Below are 22,776 nucleotides of genomic sequence, written 5' to 3' on the forward strand. Positions count from 1 at the left end.
GGGAGCCGCCGCGCCTTATAAAGGGTGCGGCCGGCCCTCCCCTTCCCCCGGAATGGGCGGTTAATGATTGCCCGCGCTGCGTGTTTGTGGCCACGTTCAAAATAAGTCTGGAAAAAAAAGTTTGTTTTGCTTGCGCGCCCAAGGCCCTGCGCAAATGGTGGGTGGAGGGAGGGCTCCTGGCCCAGGTGTCCGACTGTGTTTGTCCTGTTATGGTTTCCACCTGGAGCCAAAGTGCAATTCTTTTTTTTTTTTCTTTAAAGATTTTATTTATTTATTCATGAGAGACACAGAGGCAGAGACACAGGCAGAGGGGGAAGCAGGCTCCCTGCAGGGAGCCCGATGGGGGACTCGATCCTGGGACCCCAGGGTCATGCCCCGGGCTGAAGGCAGATGCTCCACCGCTAAGCCCCCCCGGGCTGCCCCAAAGTGCTGTTCTAACCAGGAACGCAGAGCCAGGCCTCGCCTGTTGTGTTCAAGGGGCATCCCCGGCCCACCGGTCGGCACCCCTCCTCGTCCTCCGCACACCCAGGGAGTGCGGGAGACATCAGCCGGGCAGGGCCGGGCCTCCTGCCAGCTTCAAATGGGGAAGCCAAGGCCCAGGGAGGGGAAGGGAGGGACCCCAGCCAGGTCTCCGCGGCAAAGCCCAGAATTGAGGCAGAAGGCCCGCAGCCCAGGGACCCGCACGCATCGCAGCCCTTCCCACGATGAGGATGGAGGAAAGGCCCGGCATCCCCCGGAACTGGTGCCAAGCTCCCCGGTGTGGCCGGAGCACGACATCCAGAGAGGAGCCGGACCCCGAGTCCACGAAGGGCCAGGGCCGTGGCTGCGGAATGGGCTCCAGGACCCCAGGCTTCCCTGACTTTCTGGCTCAGACCAAAAATAAAAAAATAAGAGTTATTACTTTATTTTAGAGAGAGCGAGAGTGAGGAGCAGAGGGAGAGGATCTCTAGCAGCCTCCCTGCCCAGTGCAGAGCCCGGCCTGAGGCTCTGGGTCAAGACCAGAGTCTGACACTCAACCCAGAGTCCCCCCGACTCGCGCCCCGTCGGACTGAATTTTTACGAGGACTCTTTTTTGTGAAAATTCCCATTTCCTGGATATTCTCTGGGGGTGGTGAGAATGTCACTGTGCATTTAAAGGCAGTGGGACCGGGGCCCGCTTGCCTCTGGGGCCTGAGGGGCTCGCGTGGACAGCCAGCCCCTGGGAACTAGGCCGCTCTTAGCAAGAAGGAGGCAGCTCTGCGTTTACCGGTGGGGAAAATGTCCAGTACTGAAGTTTTGCAAGTTTACCATAATGTCCAATAAAAACGAGCAGGTCCAGGGGTGCCCGGGGGGCTCAGTCGGTGAAGCACCTGCCTTCGGGTCAGGTCATGATTTATCTTGGGGGCCCGAGAGCGAGGCCCCCGTCGGGCCCCCTGCCCAGTGGGGCGTCTGCTTCTCCCTCCGCTCCTGCTCTCTCTCTCTCTCTCTCTCAATAAATAGATAAAATCTTTAAAAAATGGGGAGGTGCAGAGCAGGCAGCTTGTGTGCCAAACAGTAATATGAAATCACGTCAGGGCGACTCTACATTTATGGACAATGGTGAGAGGAATAGGTAAGAACCCGAGGTGGGCACCTGATGGGTGGGGGGCGCGTGAAGCCGGGGCCCCGGGCGGAGTGCCGACTTCCATCGTCCCCGGTTCCCCGACCTCATAAAGCAGCATCAGTCCCTATAGTGGTGCTTGCATCCTCCTGTAGGACCCCAGGAGCGAGCGCATCACCCGTCCCGGCCCCATGCACAGCCCCCTTCCCCGGGCCGCGGCGGGCGAGCACCTTGGCTTCGCTCTGCCCCGTCCCCTGGCCGCAGCTCCAGCGGCCACCAAAACAAGGTCGGCGGAAATCACTGCAGTCAGGAGGTCAAGGTCGCGTCTGTCGCTGTTTTTACAGAGTAAAGGTCAGTGTCCGGCAAGGAGCTGACCGCGGCTTCGGACTGGCTGAGCGCTATTTTTCCAGCAGGTGCCTCAACGATTTCGTTTCCAAAAGAAGAGTCTGGGCTCTGGATTTCCTCGCACTTCCTCCACTCAGGATCTGTGCGTCCACACGAGATGGCCCCTGAGGGATGCCGCGCGACGGGCATCATGGGTGAGCACTCACGGCCCGCCCGCTGTGCGGGGGCCAGGTGCCAGCCCTGGACAGTTCGCCCTGTTGTGCACTTGTCCGCGAGGCCCCCGCCTCCAGCCCGCCCTGCCCCAGCTCGGCCCGTTCAGTTCCTCTCCGTCGCAGATCGATGTCCCCAATGTTTCAGCTGCTTGTCTCAGAGCTGCCGCAAACCAGAGCCGGCCAGAGAGAGCGGAACTCCCTCCCGTGGCCACACACCCCAAACGGCGTGGGCCCTCCCGGGGGCCTCTGTGGGCCGTGCCTGTCTGTCTGTCCGCCCCTGGCGGCGGCTGCTCCTGAGCGCACCCCCAAGCCCAGGTCCCGCCACCCAAGTCCGTGCCACTGGGGGCGCAGGGTGGGCCCTGCGGGAAGCCCCTCCTCACCCACCCTGCAGAGGACGGGGTGCTGTGCCGCACGTGGGTGAGGCCACAGCCGCCTCCAAGGGGATGGCACGTTCGGGGAAGGACCCAGCGCTGTCCCGCCCGGAAGCTGGGAGGGCAGCCAGGGGATGGGAGAGAGGGGCCGTAGGTGCTGTGTGACGGGCTCAGGCCACCCGGGGATGGGTGAGGCCTGCAGGGCAGAGAGCCGGGCCGAGACCCTCCCGCTGGCGTCCTTGCAGGCTGGACACGGACCATAGGCTGGACCCCGGACAGAGCGGGCCAACCGCGCCAGAGGCACATCGGCGACAGGCTCACAGCCGTCGTGAGGCCGGAAAGGTCAGCTGGCTCAGGGACAGGGAGGGGCCGCGGGAGGGGCCGCAGCCGGAGGGGCCACAGCCAAGCCAGGTGTCTCAGGGGAGACGGGCGTCCGCCCAGGACCGTCCCTCGGGAAGTGGTGCATGGTTCCGTCTGCGTCTCCACGGGCCCCCCACGCCCTGCTATACCTTGGTGTGCGTCTGCCCTGCTGCCCTCCTCCGTCCCCGGGGACCCACCTGGGTGTCCCCATCTCCCGGGAGCCTTGCCGGGGCTCCTCCCTGCGTCCTGGTAGCACGTGACACGCCGACCGGATGAGCCGAGCCGAGAGCAGCGCTATCTTGCTGTGGGTGTCTCCCCAGCATCACAGTGTGGCTGCGCGCTGGCCCGCGGGTCTCTCCCCAGCGCCCTGCCCAGGTCACCCGTGGGCACCCCTGCCCATCTGACCAGCGATGGAGGAGCCACAGGGCGGGGAGGGCAGAGTGGGGCGTGGGGAGCCAGGCTTCCCTGCTCCCCTGCCGAGTGCACCTGGCGCCACGCAATGCCCAGCAGCGTTGCCAGACGACCCCCCGGATCTAGTGGGCTTCGCGCCGCCATCCGGGCTGGCGTGGCCCGAATCAAAGCCTGCAGACACCTGCTGTCGGGGGAGGCCACACACCGCAAGTTCAGGGCAGTCGGGTGGACTGGGGGCAGCACGGAAAGGTGGTTGGGGACGCACGGGGAAGTTTTCTGAGCCAAACACGGAATGTGTGTTAGGTCCACTCAGCAAGAAAGAGCCTCAGCCCTGTGGAACCCCAGCCACAGAGAGACGCCCGCCCTGCCTCCCGGGGTGCATCCTCCAGCCGCTGCTCCTGGCTCAGAAAACCAGGGCCGGCCGCTCCTCCGTGCAACCCCGGGGCAGGTGTCACGGGCGGGGACCCGGACTGTACGAGTGTCCCTGCCAGCATGCATCGGGCCCTGGCTGCAGGAGCTGCGGGCACAGGTGCCACCTGCTGCGTCTAGGACTCGGGCAACGGCTGCCTCCGTCCCCAGGGGCAGGTCGCCTGCCCAGCTGCACCACGGGGGCTGGCCCCTCGATTCCCACGTCCCGGCCCATCATGCCACTTCCCTGACCTGTGAGGGGGGATCAGGAGCCCTGAGAGGCTGCGCGGGACCCCCCAGCTGCTACGGGCGGAGGGGGCATCCCCAGATGATGAAACCGCACAGGCCTCCCGTCACCCGGTGGGTCCGGTCCTGCCCCGGCAGCGCGCCGCTTACTCACCAGCAGCGGGAAGTTGGGCAATCTCCGCTCTAAAAAACAATGCAAGGGTCAAGGGCGAAGTCAAACCTTCAAAGGGAGGGAACACCGCAATCCGGAGGCCCCTCCAGGGAAGGACACAAAGATGTTGTGTCGTGTTCTGCGATCGACATCGGGGATGATGTAAATCCATGCAAGCACCTGGCCGCGGCCCTGTCCCCGAGTGACGAAGGGCACCGTCCTCACACCCGCTCCCCCCAATCACATGGGGAAGTAACCTGGCTCCTGTCACGTCGGCACAGCCCAGATCCCAGAGGCAGGAGCTCGCGGCGAGCCCGGGGCCCGTGTCCACCCGAGGGCTCCCCGAAGGCACAGGGCTTTCCTCCGCGATGCGGGCCACCCAGCCTGCAGGCACACGTCTGGGCGCGGCTGGGGTCGGGGTACCGAGTGCCAGGCGCACGGGCAGTGCCCACCTGTGTTCATTCCCTTGATCTTCTCCAGAACCCATGGCCCAAGTGTCGTGGCCTAGGCTGGCCTCACGTCACCTGGGGTCTGGGTAGAGAGGCATGTTCCCTGCCCCATGCGCACCCTGACTGGCAACCCCCCGGGGGCCCCCATGCCTGCCTCCTCCGCTCTTGCTGAAGGCCAGGGTGGGCGAACCAGGTGGATGCTGGGAGGGGTCCGGAGGGTCACCGCGGCAGGTGGGTGGGGTGGGCTGTGGGGTGATGGGCAGGACTCTGCAGGAGCCACAGACCCCACCTCCGCCCCCGTGCCGGGGTTCCCCCCCAGAGGGAGCCGTTCCCGCCCTCCACCGCCCCGTGTATGAAGGAAGAAGTGCAACCCAGGAGTCTGCCCCGGGCCCTGCTCGGCTCCCAGGCAGGCCTTGATTGGCTGGGCGGTGATGAAAATGCCCTGGAGAGCAGGTCTGTGTCTCCCTAGTGGTGAAGCGTGCCCATGAGTCCGATGACAAGAAAATGTTCCACCACAGTGGCCCCAGGAGCCCCTGGGCAGAGTTGGGGGGACGGGGTCCCTGTTCTGACGCCTGACCTGGGGCTGCTCTCTGCACCTGCTCACTAACCTGTCGACAGCCTCATCCGTCAACCTCCAACCCGCAGAGCTGTCCTTGGGGCACTGGGACCTCCCCATGCCCAGAGGGGGCAACAGTGTGCTGTACTCATGCCCACCAGGCTTGGGGGGGACACAGCTTTGCCTATTCTCTGACCTGCTCAAAGGACGAGGACACCGAGCAGAAAAGTGGGGATCATTTCCTATACTACGGTCTGTAGCACATCAGGCTGAGGTGTCTCCCCAACATCACAGCATGGACGTCATGGGGTATCTCCCCAACATCACGGTGTGGACATCATGGGGCATCTCCCCAACATCATGGTGTGGACGTCATGAGGCATCTCCCCAATATCATGGTGTGGACATCATGGGGTGTCTCCCCAACATCACAGTGTGGATGCCATAGGGGTGTCTCCCCAACATCACAGCATGGATGTCATGGGGGTGTCTCCCCAACATCACAGTGTGGACACCATGCTGTGGTATCTCCCTCACATCACAGTGTGACTGTGATATATGCACCTGGGGGTGCTGTCACCCTGGTCACACCATGCCTGGACACCATGAGTGGCATCACATGCTCCTGCCCAGTGATGACAGTATCCCGTTGGCTGTCCTAAGAGATGTTTACCTATATCTGCTTGTTTTTTACATTCTCCAGATGACGTATGATGTGGAGCAATTTTTCATGTGCTTATTTGGTGTTTATCTTCTTTGGGGAATGTGTCCATTAAGGCCTTTGGCCATTTATTAATCAGGTTGTTTGTTTTCTTGTTTTTGAGTTTTAAGCGTTCTTTTAACTTTTTTAGATAACAGTCCTTTATCAGATTCATCTTTTGTAAATATTTTCTCCCAGTCTTTGGGTTTTCTTCTTTTCTCCTTATGTTTTCTTTCACAGAAGTTTTTAATGTTACTAGTGTCCAGCTTCTACATTTTTGCTTTTGTGGATCACACATTTAGCATCGAATAACTCATCACCATACCCAAGGCGATCTGGGTTTTCCCCATATCACCTAAGAGTTGATAGTTTTTCATTTTACACTTAAGTCTGTTTGACTTAATTTTGTGAAAGGTGTAAAGTCTGTGTCTAGGTTCATTTTTTTGCATATGGACACGCAGTTGTTCTGATGCTATTTGTTAAAAAGCCATTTCTTCACTGTATTATCTTTGCTTGTCCAAGACCAGCTGACTATATTTACGTGGGTCTATTTCTGGGCTCTCTAAGCTGTTCCATTGCTCTCTTTGTCTATTAATTACCAATATCCCTCTCTCTGCTATAGGGTCATAGATTATGATTACCATAGATTTAGAGTAGGGCATGAAGTCAAGTAGCGTCACTCCTCTCACTTTCTTCTCCAGTACTGTGCTGTCTATTCTGGGTCTTTTGCCTCTCTCTCTTTTTAAGATTTTATTTATTTATTCATGATAGACATAGAGAGACAGTGGGGCAGAGACATAGGCAGAGGGAGAAGCGGGCTCCGTGCAGGGAGCCCGATGCAGGACTTGATCCCAGGACTCCAGGATCACACCCTGGGCCAAAGGCAGGTGCCAAACCACTGAGCCACCCAGGGATCCCCTTGTCTCTCTTTTTAAACTTTAGAATCAATTTATCAACATCTCCAAAATAACATACTGAAACCTTGATTGGGATTGCTTCGAATCTATAGATCCAGTTGAGAAGAACCCACATCTTGACAAAATTGAGTCTTCCTATCCATGAACATGGGATGCCTCTCCATTTACCCAGTTCTTATGTAAGATCCATCAGTCTAGTACTTTTTCATATAGATCTCATTCATATTTTGGTACACACAAGTATTCCATTTGGGGGGTACTAATGTAAGTGGTGTCTTTTTAATTTCAGATTCCACTTATTCATTGCTGGCATATTCAGAAAGGATTGACTCTGGATCTTGGTATCCTCCCACTTTTCTTTAGTCACTTATTGGTTCCAGGAGTTTTTCAATGATTCTTCTTGTCGTCTGCAAAGACAATTTCATTTACTCCTTCCCAATCGGTAGACCTTTATTTCCTTTTCTTGTCTTATTGCATCAGCTAGGACTCCCACCATGATGTTAAAAAGTGAGAGATGGGACATCCCTGTCTCGTTTTGCTCTTCGTGGGAAAGCTTCAAGATTCTCATCATTAGGGGCACCTGGGCAGTTCAATGCCTGGGCATCTGCCTTTGGCTCAGGTCATAATCCCGGGGTCCTGGGATCAAGTCCCACATCAGGCTCCCTGTGTGGAGCCTGCTTCTCCCTTTGCCTGTGTCTCTGCCTCTTTCTCTGCATCTCTCATAAATAAACTTTTTTTTTTTAATCTTAAAGAAAAAGATTCTTACCATTAACTGTGATTAAACTGATTTCTTTATTTTTTGGGTTTTTTTTAAACTGAAGTTTTTAGAGATATTCTTTATCGAGTTGAGGAAGTTCTCCTCTATTCACAGTTTACTGAGTTTTTTTTTAAAGATTTTATTTACTTATTTATTCATCAGAGACCCAGAGAGAGGCGGAGACACAGGCAGAGGGAGAAGCAGGCTCCCTGTGGGGAGCCCGATGCAGGACTCGATCCCAGGACCCTGGGATCATGCCCTGAGCTGAAGGGCATGAGTCCCCCAGGAGTACCAGTTTACTGCATTTTTATCATGAATGAATATTGGATTTTGTCAAATGCTTTTTCTGCCTCTATTGATATGATCATGTGCTATTTCTTTAGCTTGATGTGGTGGCTTACACTGGATGATTTTCAACTCTCAAAACAGCCTTGCACACCAGAATAAATCCCATTTGGTCACAGTATATAATTATTTTGTACGTTGTTGGATTTGATTTGCTAATATTTTGTTGAGGATGTTTGCATCTCTGTTCATGAAAGATATTCATCTATAGTTTTCCTTTCTTGTAATGTCTTCATCTGTTTTTGGTATTCTGGTAATGCTGGCCTCAAAGAATGGGTTAAGAATTATTTACTCTGCTTATATTTTCAGGTAAAGATGATAAAGAATTGGTATAATTTCTTTCTTTAAATGTCCAGTAGGATTCACAAGTGAACCTGGCTCTTTCTGTCTTGAGAGGTATTTTGACAGTTTATGTTTACAAATGTTAGTGCATTTAAAGCAGTCCCTGCGCTATGATCTTTTGCACTTAACTGATTATTAGTGAAGTTTACGGGTTTTTTTTCTCTTCTGTAGTGGTTTCCAAATAGTATCAGTCATTAGCCTCGTATTTATAACCCGAGGTCAACCGCAACCTTGAGTAAACTGGTTGCGTAGAATCTGTTCTAGGAATATACATGTTGGGTACAGAATAGTAAAATCAATGGGACACAGGATGAGATGGAAATGGGGCTTAGACCAGGTGGCTCAGCAGTTTAGCACCTGCCTTCAGCCCAGGGTGTGATCCTGGGGTCCTGGGATCGAGTCCCGCGTCGGGCTACCTGTGTGCAGCCTGCTTCTCCCTCTGCCTGTGTCTCTGACTCCCTCTCTCTCTCTGTATCTCTCATTAATAAATTTGTTTTAAATCTTTAGAAATGGGGCTTAGAAGGAAAATTCATTATATTCTGTGATCCAGAGACAGCCGGCATGGCATGCCGGGGCAGCCAGGAGGCGGCAGTGGGAAGGGGGTAGGGCCCAGGCCGCAGCCCTCACTGGGTTTCTATGGGGAAGGAGAGCAGGGCAGCTGCCTTGAGGAATCCCGGCGGGCTCTGAGCTGTGGGGTGGCCCCTCGTGCCTGGCTCCCCGCCCCGGGCAACCGAGCCAGAGGAGCACCGTCTCCGGGGCTGTGGCTCTGGGCTGCTCAGCGCCCAGCGGAAGGCGTGGTGCTCCCTGCCGGGTCCTCCCCCCTCCAGGGACCACTGACCCCATGCGGGCAGCCTCTCCCCAGCCAGAACAGCGCTAGAAGAGGCCAAAGCATTGTCATAGACAGAAAATAAAAATAAATATCCGATGCAGAAACAATAAGTAATTCTGTGTGCTGGAGTCTGAAAGCCCCAGCGTGAGGTGGAGCGGCCTCGCTGAAGGAAGTAGGTGAGTGGGCGCCGATGCCACCTGCTGCCGGGCGCCCCTGGGCGTTCCCCGGCCACGATCCTAAAGCTCGGGACACAGCTATCGCTGCCCTGGGCCACCTGCAGGTCTGTCCAAAGCCAGGCTCCGACTTGCTCTTTCCTGCGCCAAGAGGGTCCCTCGTGCCCGTGACACGGTTTCAGTGTGACAGGCTGGGGACATGTGCCTCTACCACTTGGCTGAGTGGCGCCTGAGGCCGGGCCCCTGCCCAGGGAAAGGCCCCCAGCCCTGGGCGCACGGCCTCCCCAGGCCCCGCTCTGGGAACTCGCTGGGCTCCCCCAGGCGCCAGAGCAGGGTGTGCCCCGGCCCCTGCCCAGACCCCGTGCTTCCCGCCCAGGGCGCCACAGAGGGTGCTGGGGACAGGCGACTCGGCGTGCCCGACAAACGTGACCCGAGACACACACTGCCCATTTCGAAATTGTTTTCAGTGGCAAACGCAAACAGAAGAGGCTGCGGCTGCGCTCAGAGCAGGGGTCCCTGGTGCCAGGTCAGGGGGACTCGGGTCAGGAGGGCAGGGCACCCGGGGCGCCAGGAGGTCAGGGGGCCCTCGAGACAACAGGACACCGGGGTGTTCTCCAGGAGGCCGCACCTGGCTCACACGGCAGGACTCAGAACCAACTGTCCCCGCTGCGGCCCTCACCTGGCATCTGGAAAAGGAGGGAAGGCACCAGGCGAGGTTTTTTAAAGTGCCCTTTACTATGAAACATTAAGAGGCTGGTCAGGGGGCGCCCAGGGGACTCAGGGGTTGAGCAGCTGCCTTGGGCCCAGGGCATGACCCGGGGGGCCCAGGATCGAGTCCCGCATCGGGATCCCCACAGGGAGCCTGCTTCTCCCTCTGCCTGTGTGTCTGCCTCTCTCATGAATAAATAAATAAAATATTAAAAAAAAAAAAAAGAGGTGGGTTGGGTGGGCCCCAGCTTCTTGTCTGCCCCCCTCCGTCCCCCTCCCGGAGATGCCGACCATGGGGGGAGCTCACCGTGGCGGCGGCAGCACCGCTAGTGCCGGGGCTGGGCACCACCAGCAAGGCAGGCCGGGTCCCAGCAGACCCTCGGGGCCGCCTGGTGGTTCTGACGCCCACCCTCTGAGGGCTGGGAAGGACTGTCCCCAGCACCAAGGACCCTTTGGGTCACACGCGGCTCCCTACTCGGGACACGGGGGCGCGGGGATGCAGGCCTCGCCCTGGGTGCCTGGTGGGATGATGGTCTACACTCCTGTAGCTTGCGGTGAATATGCACGAGGATGCCAGGTCCGGCGCCACAGGAAACCCGAGCACACACACAGGTGTACCTGGGAGCCCACCAGGTGGAGACCCCCGGGCCTCCACCCACACATGCGTGCTCCGCCCTGCACCTGCGCCACACAGGCATCAGGTGCAGGCCGAGCACAGGTGGATCCACGCCCCTGCCTGGCCCGTGGGCGGTGCCGCGGGTGCTTCTGGGCACAGGCTCCCTGCGGCAGCTGCTTCCTTGCGCGGAGGCGGGATGGCGCTCAGGGCCCAGGTACCACTCACTGCCCACCTCCCCTGGCCCCGGGCGCCCTGCATTGGGACCCAGCACGGCCTCCCCTTAACTCACCTGTGCAGCTCTGCGTCCTGCACCCCCCCACCCTCCCTTCCCTCCCCAGCCCGGCCGGTGTGGCTTTGCGGGGGGGAGGTGGGAGGGGAGCCCACGGGATGCCCGCTCCGTGTGCCCAGGGAAAAGCAGGTGCAGGACCGGCAGGGTCCCTGGGGGGTGTCACACAGCCCTGTGCTTCGGGGGCCCCCACTGGGGCGGCATCACCTCCCAACCACTCCCCAGCCCGGGGAAGGGGCAGCCCATGGCTCCTGGTCTCCTGCACCTGGTCAGAGGAGGAGGGGCCCTCCTCCCTTCTCCATTTCTAGGTCAGGTGTCAAAAGGCCTACACAGGTACAGAATGGCCCTGCCTCCCTGCCCAGCCGCCACCGGAAGCTAATGTTATTTGTAGCTGCTTCTAGAACATTAGATCCTTAATTTTCCTCACTTTGGAAAAAAATAGAGAAAGACTGTACCCAAAACATGGAGATCTTTTCTTATCAGTGTATTAGAAAAACATTTGTGTGTGTGTGTGTGTGTGTGTGTGTGTGTGTTTAACCATTAAGGGTCCTTGCAAGTGCGCTGTCCCCGGGTTGGGGAGACGATGGCCTCTTGCAGGGACTGTGCGCCATCTGTTTTCACTAAGGATATCGTGTGTTTTTCTTTGCAGAAGTTTAAAATTTTATGTTTAGTTTGACTTTTCTCCTCCACGGCTTCTGTGTCGTGGGATGTCACGTGAAAGCCCTCCTTCCGGCCGATTTACAGAGGAATCCGCCCGCATTTCCTTCCACCGTTTTATTTGTTAATTTTTTTTTAAGGTTTTTATTTATTTATCCATGAGAGGCACAGAGAGAGAGAGAGAGAGAGAGGCAGAGACGCAGGCAGAGGGAGCAGCAGGCTCCCGGCGGGGAGCGGGATGCGGGACTCGATCCGGGGACCCCGGGGTCACGGCCTGGGCCACAGGTGGCTGCTCATCCGCTGGGCCCCCCGGGCGCCCCTCCCTCCAGCGCCTTTGTGGTTCTGCGCTCACACGCGGCGGCAGAGGACAGAGGGAGAGGGGACACGAAGCCGAGCGTCTATGTGGGGCCTCAGAATTGCAGCTCAGGAACAAGCTGAGTCTCCTAAGAGCTCAGGGGGTTTTAAAGACAACGGGCATGTTTGCAAATGCCGCTTAGGAAGAATCTGGTAGGTGCTGGCGCCGAGAAGCCGGGCGGGCCCAGCAGGACTGATGGTGAGTCGCTCACTGAGCAAAATCTGCTCCGGTAGCAAGTTGCAAGGGCTCGGGGGTGTGGGGTTCGGCCCAGTTCCAGGATCCCGGCTCCACCCTGAGGACGGAGGACGAGGGTGCGGCCCCCCAGCTCCGCCCAAGCCCCTCCACGTCAGTGACCCCAGGCCATGCCGTCTCTCACGACATTTATGCCTTCTGTGCAGCTGGAATGTATCTTGGTGGATGCTGCAAGAACTCCACTTCTTTCAGAGTTTTAAAAATCATTGTTTCGTTTTAATAATCTGAATGGTTTTTTTTTTTTAAGAATTTATTTATTCATGAGACAGAGAGAGAGAAGCAGAGACATAGGCAGAGGGAGAAGCAGGCTTCGTGCAGGGAGCCCGATGCAGGACCCCGGGGTCACGCCCTGGGCCGACGGCGGTGCTCAACCACTGACCCCCCAGGGACCCCCGAGCACACAGCTTTGGTTCCCGGGCTCACCTACTGTATTTGCCCGTGAACTTGGCCTTTCCCAGGGTTAGCCCTGGAGACCGAGGCGCTCCCGCGTCTCCCCGAGGCTCTCTGTGGCCAGCACCCTCTGGATCTTTCTGGAGCCCTCCGACTCCCGTGCGGCCTCCTGCAGACGGCGTGGAGCTGATTCTGTTTGCCTTTGTCGACAGGGCACAGGGGCTAGACCTGTAAGCAGCGACGGAGATCCGTACACGGTGAGTAGGGACCACAGAGACGCGTCTGGGCCCTCGGTGGCTGAAGGAGTGGCCGCCGATGCCATCGGCCGCTGCTCCCTGTTGGAGAGGGCGCCTCAGGAGGGAGTGGGTCCCTCCACGGGACCCGAGGGCCGCGCAGCCACCCGGTCAATGCTTGGGCACTTCCTGCCGCGGACCCGTTCTCCGGCGCGAATCCAGTTTTTCAGGGTGGTTCGAGTTCGCGTTCATCGACTTGTAAAGGTTTTGCAAAAGGAGAACAATGTGGGAAGAGCACGCGGGGCCCCACCCCCGCCCCGGGAGGGCTCTACCCTAGGTGCTGCGGCCCCGGGCCCCCTCCTTGGTGGGTGCGCCTGCAGCCAGGCCCGGTCTGGGCTTCCAGCTGGGCTTGCACCCCCACCTGCTACCTGGTGGTGATACACTCACCTGGTAAGGACGCCCTGAGAGCCCCGGGGACCTGGTTATGCACGTGTTCCGGAGAAACAACCCTTCCTCCCGGCTGGCGTCTGCAGACCCCCTTCGGCCCTGCCCTGCCTCCAAGCCGCTGCGGGAACTCCAGCCCCTGACCCCGCTCTGGTATCCCGAGCCACAGTCTATCCTACGTGTCCATTCAGAGAGTCCGGGACGCAGCAAATCGGGGCGGGGGTGCGCGGTGGACAGCCACACGACCATCCACGCGTGCCAGGGGCTGCCTATGACGCATGAACGCTTCTGTGCCCGGGACGCGTGGTCTGTGTCTTTTGTTTAGCACAAACCGCTAAGGGCAGCCCCTGGGCGAGCAGGACTGCAGGGAGGTGGAAATTGGACTTTCTCGTTTTACCTGCCCCCCTCCTGCGTGGCTGCAGCCGGGACAGCTGACCCCAAGGGCCCTAGGGGAGACCCGAGCTCCCACCCGCAGAAACTGAGGTCCCAGCGTCCGTCGTAGGCACCTCGGTGCGGGTCTCATTGGTCTTGCCGCGATGCTCAGGCGCTCCCCGCTGCTGGCAACGTTCCCAGTCAGGCTGGCGCTAAAGGGAACATAAGCCTCTGTCCTCGGTTCTCTAAGAAACATTTAGGCCTTTATTACATCAATCTCATTCCCGTGCTCTCGGCTCTGCCTCCCCCAAAACTCAGCGCCAGGGACATCCCTTCAGGTGCAAATGCACAGCAGGAATTCAAGGAAAACAACGCGGCCGTGCCCCGGGTGACAGGTGGAGGTTGGTTCCACCTTGGTTTTCTGCCAAGCCTGCAGCGCACGGGCCTCCGGGAATGTCAGAATCACCCATCCCGGAGGCTTCATCCGCCTATTCTTGCAGAAAAGTTCCACTTCCTCCCACTCCGCGCGTGCCGGCGGCTTCTCTTAATACTCCTGGGAAGCACCGTCCACCGTGATGTTGTGACCGGAGACTGTCACTGCCGCTGCCAACGGGGGCACGGGATCGTCCCCGGGAGCGCGTGCTGTCCGCTGTGCACCCCACGGCTGCAGGGGTCGGGGCGCCGTGGGTCCGTCCTCAGGATGCAGGTCTCCTCTCCTGGGGCTAAATGCCCAGACGTGCAATTCCTGGGTCACACGGTATTTCAACTTCTCATTTCTTGAGGCGCCCGCACACCGTTCTCCAGGGTGGCTGCGCGGGTCTGCACGCCCACCACAGGGCCCGAGGCCCCGCGCTCCGCCTCCTCTGCGTCCACCTGTGGTTTCCCGTGTGGCTGACTTCCGCCGCCTGGCAGGTGTGAGGTGGGCTCTGCATCTCCCTGATGCCCGGGACGCGGAGCCTCTGTCCACGTGCTTGTTGGCCGTCCGGGCGTCTTCTTTGGTGAAGTCCCCGTTCAGCTCCTCTGCCTGTTTTTCAGCTGGATTATTTGGGGTTTTTTGCTGGGTCCCAGGAATTCCTGGTGGACCTTGGATAGTATCTCCCCCCGTTGGTGTTGGTCACCGCAACCCGAGGGCTCCTTTCAAAGAACAAATGCTCAGTCTGTCCCGTTGTTGTCACGTGACTTTTCAAGGAGCGCCCGGGAGGCCGGGGCCTATGATGCTGATAAAGCTATTTGCTGAGGATGGTTTGTCAACATCTGGCAAAGGCCATGAGCACAGCACTTGAGGGTTTTCACCAAAGCTCGTTCTGGAAGGAAACACGGGCTCAGGGGGCTCGGGGGCTCGGGGGCTCAGGATCAGGATGCTCAGTGTCCCGCCCGCTGCACCCCCACCCGGCTCCTGTCCCCCCTGTACAGAGAGCAGATGCTCCTCTCTGCTGAGTGTGGATGTTAACGTGATTTCATTGACGACGTTTTACAGCTTTCTCTTGAGGGGAAAAAAGTGACTTTACCTGAAAGCCACTTGTTTTTTCAAGTCTATAGATAAAAAATTGCATTTTTGACCAATGCTTGCTTTTGACCAAAAAAATAGAACAGGCGAGGCTGGCGGAGCGCTGGCGCGGCGGGAGGGTGCTCCGGGCAGGCCCGAGGCTCTGCACCCAGAGCAGAGGCCCAGGAGGAGGGCGTGCTGTCCTGCGCACCCGCCCCCCGCCCCCGCCCCGGGACCTTCCAGGGAGCAACCTCCACGCTTTGTCCTGACAGTTTCCTGCGTTGAGCGACGCCGAGGAAGATGAGGCTCCTTCCTTGACGATGGGTCAGCAGCGCTGGGGAGAGGCGGTAAAGCACAGCACCCCGCAGGAAGGCTCCCCCCGCCTGCGCAGGCGGCCACCGGGCGGGGTCCCCTCCCGCCAGGGTGAGGGCCCCGAGCCCCGGTCCCTGCGGCCTGCACGTGCCCCCCGGAGCACCCCATCCCTCCGGGCAGGGCCTGGGCGCTCAGCCCCCCTGCAGACCCCGCAGCTCTCCGACGGCCGGGCCTCCAGGGCGGCTCGCGGGCAGCCAGGGCCCCGCTCAGGGCACCCCGCTCCCAAGGAGGACCCGCCCGCACAGGCCTCGGTCACGCGGCAGCAGCATGCGGAGTCCTGCGCACCAGGGAGCTGGCCTGGCCCCACGGGGCTGCCCGGGATCCCAAGCGCGGCCAGGAGGAGGCAGAGGGACCCGGAGAAGATGGCAGCCGAGGTAAGACTGTCCCTGTCCTGGACCCCGGCCCTGATCCAATCCCAACCCTGTCCCCGACCTGAACCCAACCCTGACCCTGTCCCCAACCCTGTCCCAGGTCCAACCCCGACCCTGTCCCTGACCAGCTCCCAACCTCGACCCTGTCCCCAACCCTCTCCCTGATCCAACCCCAACCCTGTCCCTGACCAGTCCCTGACCAGTCCCTGACCTAACCTGACCCTGTCTGCATCCCTGTCCCAGATCCAACCCCAACCCTGCCCCTGACCAGTTCCAGACCCCAACCCAGTCCCCGACCTCAACCCTGTCTCTGACCAGTCCCTGACCTCAGCCCTGTCCCCAACCCTGTCCCAGATCCAACCCCAACCCTGTCCCCAACCAATCCTCGACCAGTCCCCGACCTCGACCCTGTCCCTGAGCAGTTACCAACCCCGACCCCGTCTCTGACCCTGTCCCTGACCAGTTCCCAACCCCGACCCTGTCCCCAATCCTGTCCCAGATCCAACCCCAACCCTGTCCCTGACCAGTTCCAGACCCCAGCCCAGTCCCCGACCTTGACCCTGTCCCTGACCAGTCCCCAACCTGAACCCAACCCTGTCTCCAACCAGTCCCCAACCTTGACCCTGTCCCTGACCAGTTCCCAACCCTGACCCCAATCCTGTCCCAGATCCAACCCCAACCCTGTCCCCTACCAGTCCTCGACCACGACCCTGTCCCGGGCTAGTTCCTGACCCCAGTCCCATCCCTGACCCTGTCCCAGATCCAGCTCCAACCCTGTCCCTGACCAGTCCCCAACCTTGACCCCGTCCCTGACCAGTCCCTGACCTGAACCTGATCCTGACCTTGTTTCCAACCCTGTCCCAGATCTAACCCCAACCGTGTCCCTGACAAGTCCCTGACCTTGGCCCTAACCCGGACCAGTTCCTGACCCTGACCCCATCCCTGACCAGTCCCTGACCCTGACCCCACCTGGAGGCTCAGGGTTCTGTGGAGGCAGCTGCCCTTCCCCCACGGCTCAGCCTTTCTGATGTCCTGGGCCTGCCCCACCTGCTCCGAGGGGCCAGGTGACCCCATGTAGAGCACCTGTGACCCCAGGTCCCCTCTGCTCCCCAAGCTCCCGAACTTGCTGCTGTGAACCCTCTGGGCCTTCTCAGGGTGAGGCAAGTGGTCCCAGACAGCCGCGGCTCTTTCCATTCCTCTGAGTGAAGATCTGGGGCCTCCCCCCATGGCCCCTGGCCCCAGGGCCCCTTTCCTGCTGGGAGCTCTGCTTCCCCGCCTCCTCTGACACCCTGGTGTTCTAGAAGGTTCTGAGAAGGGCACCGCTAGGGGACTTAGGCCTGGCCCCTCACACAGGGCCGCAGCTGACCCCGGGTCCGGGTCTGCTGCCCTGGGGTGACCTGTGGGCGACGGATGGCCTGGGTGCCCGGGGTCCGGACGGGTCCCCCTGGGAAGTCACCCTGCACTCTGCTGCGCCTGCTGGACTCCTTGCCGCCTGGGGCCGCCCTCCAGGTCTCCTTGGGGGGCGCGGGGCTCCACGTGCCCGGGCCACCGCAGGACGCCCGGCTCCCCCGCCCTGCTGCTGGGCCTCGCTGGCGTTTCTGGGCGCCGCTGCGGGGAGCGTCCTTGAGGCCCCCGCCCTGCGCCACGGCCGTCCTGGCTGTGTGGGGAGCCGGCCTCGCAGGGCAGGGGAGCCCCGCCCGCCATCCCGAATGCCTGCCCGCCGTCGGGTCCCTGTGGGCTGGTGCTCCCGCCCGCTGCCGGGAGAGCTGTGAGGTGGCTGGAATGTTCCAGAGCTGACGAAGGCGCAGGGCCCGAGGGTGTCCCTGTGGTGGACGTGGTCGCGGGGGGGCAGCCTCTGGACAGCTGGGGTCCCTCGTGCGGGCGCCAAGCTCCCAGCACCCTGACTGCTGGGGTGGCCACAAGCTCCCCGGAGGCCCCCTCTGCTGTCCTGCTCTGCCTGCACCTCCGCGGGCAGCCCCAACACCAGCCTCTCTGGGTCCTCGGGGTCGCTCCTAGTTTTCATGCTTTCAGGCTATTTGGAGGACCCTGGAGCGCTGGAGACCCCAGATCTCCCTTCCCCCTGGTCCCTGCCCCAGGGCACCCTGGTCCGGTCTGGCTCAGCCACTTGCACCCCCCGCTGGCCGCCCCCACTCTGGTTCCCGGGAGGCCGTCGTCTGGGTTTGGAGCAGGGCTGTTCCTGGCCTTGACCCCTCCCCGCTGCAGCCGGGCACAGTGGGGGGGCCCCAGGCCCTGGGCTGGCCCCCCTTGGCCATGCTCCCCTCCCCCTGCCTCCTGTCTGCACCCTCATCAGACTGGGTCCCAGGTCCTTACCGGCCCCAGTCACACCCAGACGCAGCCCTCCGGGTGCTGCAATGCCTGGCAGGTGGCAGTGGGGGTGCCGAGAGCCCGAGGGCAGGGGTGGGCAGGGGGCGCAGCCCGCGGGGCCTGTGTCCCTTCCGCGGGTCTTCTCAGAGCTGCCCTTCCTCCCCAGAGGGAGCGCGTGCGCCAGTGGGAGGCCCGCCAGCTTTGGGACATCGAGGAGGCCACTCAGCATGAGCTCACCCTCCAGGACGAGTGACCTCGGTGCCGGCCCGGAGGCGCCGTGTTCTGGAGCCCCCGCCGCGGCCTATAGGCTTGTCTGGCCTCTGTCCATCCGTCTGTCCATCTGCGAGCCCCAGCCCGTCCTCGGGGCTGGCCCGGGTCCCCCTTGGACCACCGCCCTCCCTACCTGGTGCCTCCCGAGTAGGGGCTCCCACTACTCAGACCCCACATGTGGCTCTGGGGGGCGCCACCGGACAGCGGGACGGAGGGAGGGGAGCCCACAGGGGATGTGGATGCCCACCACCCACCGGGCAGCCCCGCCCCCTGCCACCTTCCCTGGTGTGACCCAGGGACAGGGTGACATATGTCGAAAGCAGGGAGCGTGGCGACCTCCTTGGCACATGGGCCGGTGCTGCCCCCGCCCACCCCACCTCGCAGGGAGGGCAGGCCCGAGGCTCCACGGGAGGCGGCTCCGTGGCATGGGGGCGGGGGTGGGGTGACGAACCCAACCCCCTGCAGCTCGGGGCGCCTCGGCCCCACCCCTGGGCAGCGTTGGGGTCCCGCCCAAGGGCCGGAGGGGTCTGGACCCTTGTGCCGCAAAGAGGAGGAAGCTGGGCGCCCGGGGCTTGCTACCCCAGGCCCGTCTGGCGCAGACGTGTCGCGGGTCGCCGTGCACACCTAGGCTTTCACCTGACTAATGTGTTCACCCTCCACGGTATTTGGACACACTTGGCGGTTGGTTTTGTCTTTGTGTCCTGGCAACGGGAAGGAGAGCGCTGGGGCCGCCTCCCCTGGGTCGCCTCCAGGCCTGACAGGCGTGGCCCGACTCGCAGGGACATGGACACAGCAGACACAGCGCTCAGCTGGGACAGTTGGGGGCACCCCGGAGCCTGGACCAGGCCCAGCAGGCGGGGTGGGGAACCCGGCTCCCCCTGCGGTGGTTCTGAGGTCTCCAACCTGGAAGGCCGGGTCCTCGCGGGGCGGGGCGGGGGCTGCGGTCACTGGGCGAGTCACCCTGAGGCCACCTGCGTGTGCTAAGCGCTTGGACACTCCTGAGAGCCCCGGGTGGGTCCTTCCCATCTCCCCCTTGTCTCCGCTTCTTCCTTTGTGATGACAATTAACGGATTGGGGAAACAGGTTTATTTTCCAAGCCACAACAGCGGAAAGTCTGGCTGTAACCGCACACCACGCAATAAACCCTTCGGGGCCAACCCTCGCCCGCTTTAGTTGGGGTAACAACCCCCTGAGCGTCTGTCTGATGCGAAGGGATTCCGATGCGGAACCGAGTGGCTTTCTGCTCTTGCTTTGGTCCTTTGAGAGGTTCAGATGCAGAAGGAGGCCAGGGAGGAGGAAAGCAGGATGGAGGGACCTTGGGACGGGGCCGGGCGTGGGGGGGTGTCCTGAGCTTGGAGCCCCAGGCACCCCGGGGGAGGGGTTCTGCTCCTCAGATGCTTTCCCAGGTGCTCCTGGGGCATTTCCTCCCCTGTACGATGGCGAAGCAGACTCTTGCATTTCTACAAAGGGGCCCAGTTAGTGCTGGAAATGCGACCTCACGGGGCGTCTCCCCCCACAGCGTGGATCGGGGTGTGCTCCGGTCACGGGGGGCGTGGCCTGGAAGCCGCCGGAGGAAGGAGCGAGGACTGTGCCTGAGGTTGGGACGTGGTCCCCAGGGAGGGCGTCCCGTCCGTGCCCACCACCTCTGCGACCCCTGCGTCCCCGGGCCCCGGGCCACCTGCAGACGGGAGGGCGCTCAGGAGGCGGGCGCCACTGCTTGGGCCACGGGGTCTCCCCGGAAGCAGCCTGCTTTTCCCTCGGGCAGTTTCATTTAATGGGAAAAGAGAACTGACCCCCTTCTAACCTAATCTTTATCTAAAGGACACACTTTTCCCCCTAAAATATGCTATTGACCCAGGGCGTCCGACGCTCACACAGCTTGTCACTGTGTCAGACCCGGTTCGAGGGGCTGCCCGCGTTGGGTTCAGGTGACCTGGCTAAGGACATCTGGTTTGTAGACCACTTGCCACGGAAGTCTCAGCACCTGTTGTTTTAAGTTTCTTTTCGCTGCAAAACAAAGGCTCAAAACAGCCCGTGTTTGCCTCGGTTCTGGTGGCTCCTGCAGGGGACGTGTGGCAGGTGCTCATGCGGTGCACCTGGGCACAAAGGGGGACCCCAGCTGCGTGTGGGGGTGCAGGACCCGGGGCCCCATGCCTTCCCAGGCCCGCCCGGGTGTACGTGGCCGCCTCGGCTCGCAGCCGTGTGGGGTGGATACAGACCGTCCGTGCTCCGGATCCCCTGCTCGAGGGCCGGCATGGGGTCCAGCGTGCCAGGTGGCGGCCGAGGGCACAAGCAGGGTCACAGCGTCCCCCACTCACAGGTTTGGGGGCTGCGGGCAGCTCCAGAATCGTGTCTTTTGTGCGAGCCTGCTCAGCACCAAGCGTCTTGTACTAACGTCTACCAATTCTGTTAGAGCCCTACAGGCCGCTGCGTGGGCTAAAGGGTCCTAGCGTTACGAGCTCCCTGCTAGCTAGCGGCATCCGAGTGGGCGCTCGCTGCAGCTCTGCTAGCTGTGTGATCTCCTTTAAAACATATACTAAAAAATAAATTTAAAATAATAAAACAAAACGCAAACCGCCCGGAAGGGGGACACAGTACCTCCGCGTTCTCACCGCGCGTCCCTCACGGAGGCTCTGTGGACGTGTGTCTGCCTGTTCCCTGGCGGGTTGTAGCCCTTTCTCGGAGGATTCGATAAATGGCCTTTCTGTTTCTCCGGGGGGGGGGGGGGGGGGGGTTATGCTCTTCATAAGGACTTTTAAAATTTCTCTACTTTGGGGCAGCCCCGGTGGCGCAGCGGTTTGGCGCCGCCTGCAGCCTGGGGTGTGATCCTGGAGACCCTGGATCGAGTCCCACGTCGGGCTCCCTACATGGAGCCTGCTTCTCCCTCTGCCTGTGTCTCTGCCTCTCTCTGTGTCTATGAATAAATAAATAAAATGTTTAAAAAAATAAATAAATTCCTCTACTTTGGATTGACTTTATTTGAACTTAGAGATACAACCAGAGGAGCCACGCGTTACGCTTGTGATGACTGATTTTATGTGTCAGCTTGGCTGGGCCGCTGCACCCCCCTGTTCGGTCCAACGCCAGTCTAGATAGCCCCGATGTCGTGCTGAAGGTACGGTTTTGATGCGATTGACCTGTACACGGACCCTGATTGAAGCAGATCAAGTTCCATCACATGGTGGGCCGCGTCCAATCAGTTGAAGGCCTTAAGAGAAAAGCTTGAGGTTCCCCCCCCCCCCCCCCCCCGCCAAGAGGAAGGATTTCTGCCTTTGGGGGGCCTTCGGGCTCCAGATGCAATGTCAGCCTCTCCTTGGGTCTCCACGTGCCGCCTGCCCTGCAGACGAGACCTGCCAGCCCCGTGACGGGCCCTCAGTGCGGTCACGTGCTCCTACCCCTCAGGATGGTGCACACCCCATGATGTGTCTGCCGACCTCTAAGGGAAGATGCGGAGCAAGTGGGGGCTGGAAATTCGCCCCGGGTCTCGGGGTTGTCAGAGGAGGCACCGCCCCGCCCTCCCTCCTTCCCTCCCTGCCCTACAGGGTGTGCCCAGCCTGAGCCACACCCTCGCTCTCATGTTCTGCAGGGTCTGGCCCAGTCCCTCCCCAGGGAGGGAGACACCCGTCCCCTCCCGCCCCCTCCCATCCCCTCCCTTCCCCTCCTGTCCCCTCCCATCCCCAGCAGCTGGTGGGGGGGTTGTCCCTGCGCCAGTCCTGCTTCTCTTGCCCTCCATGTGGGGGTAGGAGGTGGCTTCCCCGGACGGTAGCATTGGGGGTGTCCCGGTTGGGTGGCCCAGCAAGTCCTTCCTGACACTGCAGTCCAGGGCCTCGCAGCCCCTCCTGAGCCTGGCCCTGACCTTGGCCCGACTGTGGCCGTACCTGGGCCCGTGGAACTTGGCTTTAGGGAACAGTCTGGCTCCACCTGCTGTCCCCCCACCGGCCCCCGCCGTCCACCCTTGGTTTCATTCAACCAGGTTCCCTGCCCGGGAGGACACGGCTTGGTCTGAGGACGGCAGGCGGTACGAGTCCCCCTCCCGGGGCCCCGGCTGGGAGCAGAGGCCTTCCCCCCGCCCCCGCGGCTGGCGGTGGGTGCAGCAGCAGAGCCCGGCCAGGAGTCCCCCGCGCCCACACGGGAGGGGCCCACGGTCTCCCGCAGGCAGGCATGTCTTCCGCACCCTCCCCCCCCACCCCGCCACCCCGTGGTGCTCGGTTAGGACGACTGCAGGGTTTAGTCAAGCAATTTTTTTTCCTTTATTTTTGTTAAATAAGATTCCAGAAAGTATAGTGCAAACACTCGGTAGAAAAGTCGCAATTAAGAAATGTACATTCACGTTAACATTTCAGTCCGTTCACTGGTTCGTTAATAAAAATAGGACCAATTATTGGGTGACTTGTCTCGGTCGGACAATCTTGGAAAAGACTGGAAGGAACAGTGTGGGGTTGACATAAAAATAGACCCGTATTGATTATACAAATCTATTGAGAGAAG

At 60.6% G+C, this 22,776-nt stretch overlaps 1 protein-coding gene across 2 annotated transcripts; it reads left to right on the forward strand.

The window, feature by feature from the left end:
- The first annotated feature begins 1,769 nt into the window (after positions 1-1,769).
- CCDC201 (coiled-coil domain containing 201) lies at positions 1,770-20,999 on the forward strand. 2 transcript variants are annotated; one of them, XM_072762781.1, is made up of 3 exons: positions 1,770-2,849; positions 15,223-15,696; positions 18,185-20,999. In XM_072762781.1, the coding sequence occupies exons 2-3, from the start codon at positions 15,271-15,273 to the stop codon at positions 18,269-18,271; spliced, it is 513 nt and encodes a 170-aa protein (XP_072618882.1). In that variant the 5' UTR covers positions 1,770-2,849; positions 15,223-15,270; the 3' UTR covers positions 18,272-20,999. The 2 variants fall into 2 exon arrangements, with proteins under 2 accessions (XP_072618882.1, XP_072618881.1); XM_072762780.1 differs by lacking the exon at positions 1,770-2,849 and adding an exon at positions 12,329-12,672.
- Positions 21,000-22,776: the final 1,777 nt, after the last annotated feature.

This window comes from Vulpes vulpes, chromosome 7 (genome assembly GCF_048418805.1).
Source record: "Vulpes vulpes isolate BD-2025 chromosome 7, VulVul3, whole genome shotgun sequence".
Classification (NCBI taxonomy): domain Eukaryota; kingdom Metazoa; phylum Chordata; class Mammalia; order Carnivora; family Canidae; genus Vulpes; species Vulpes vulpes.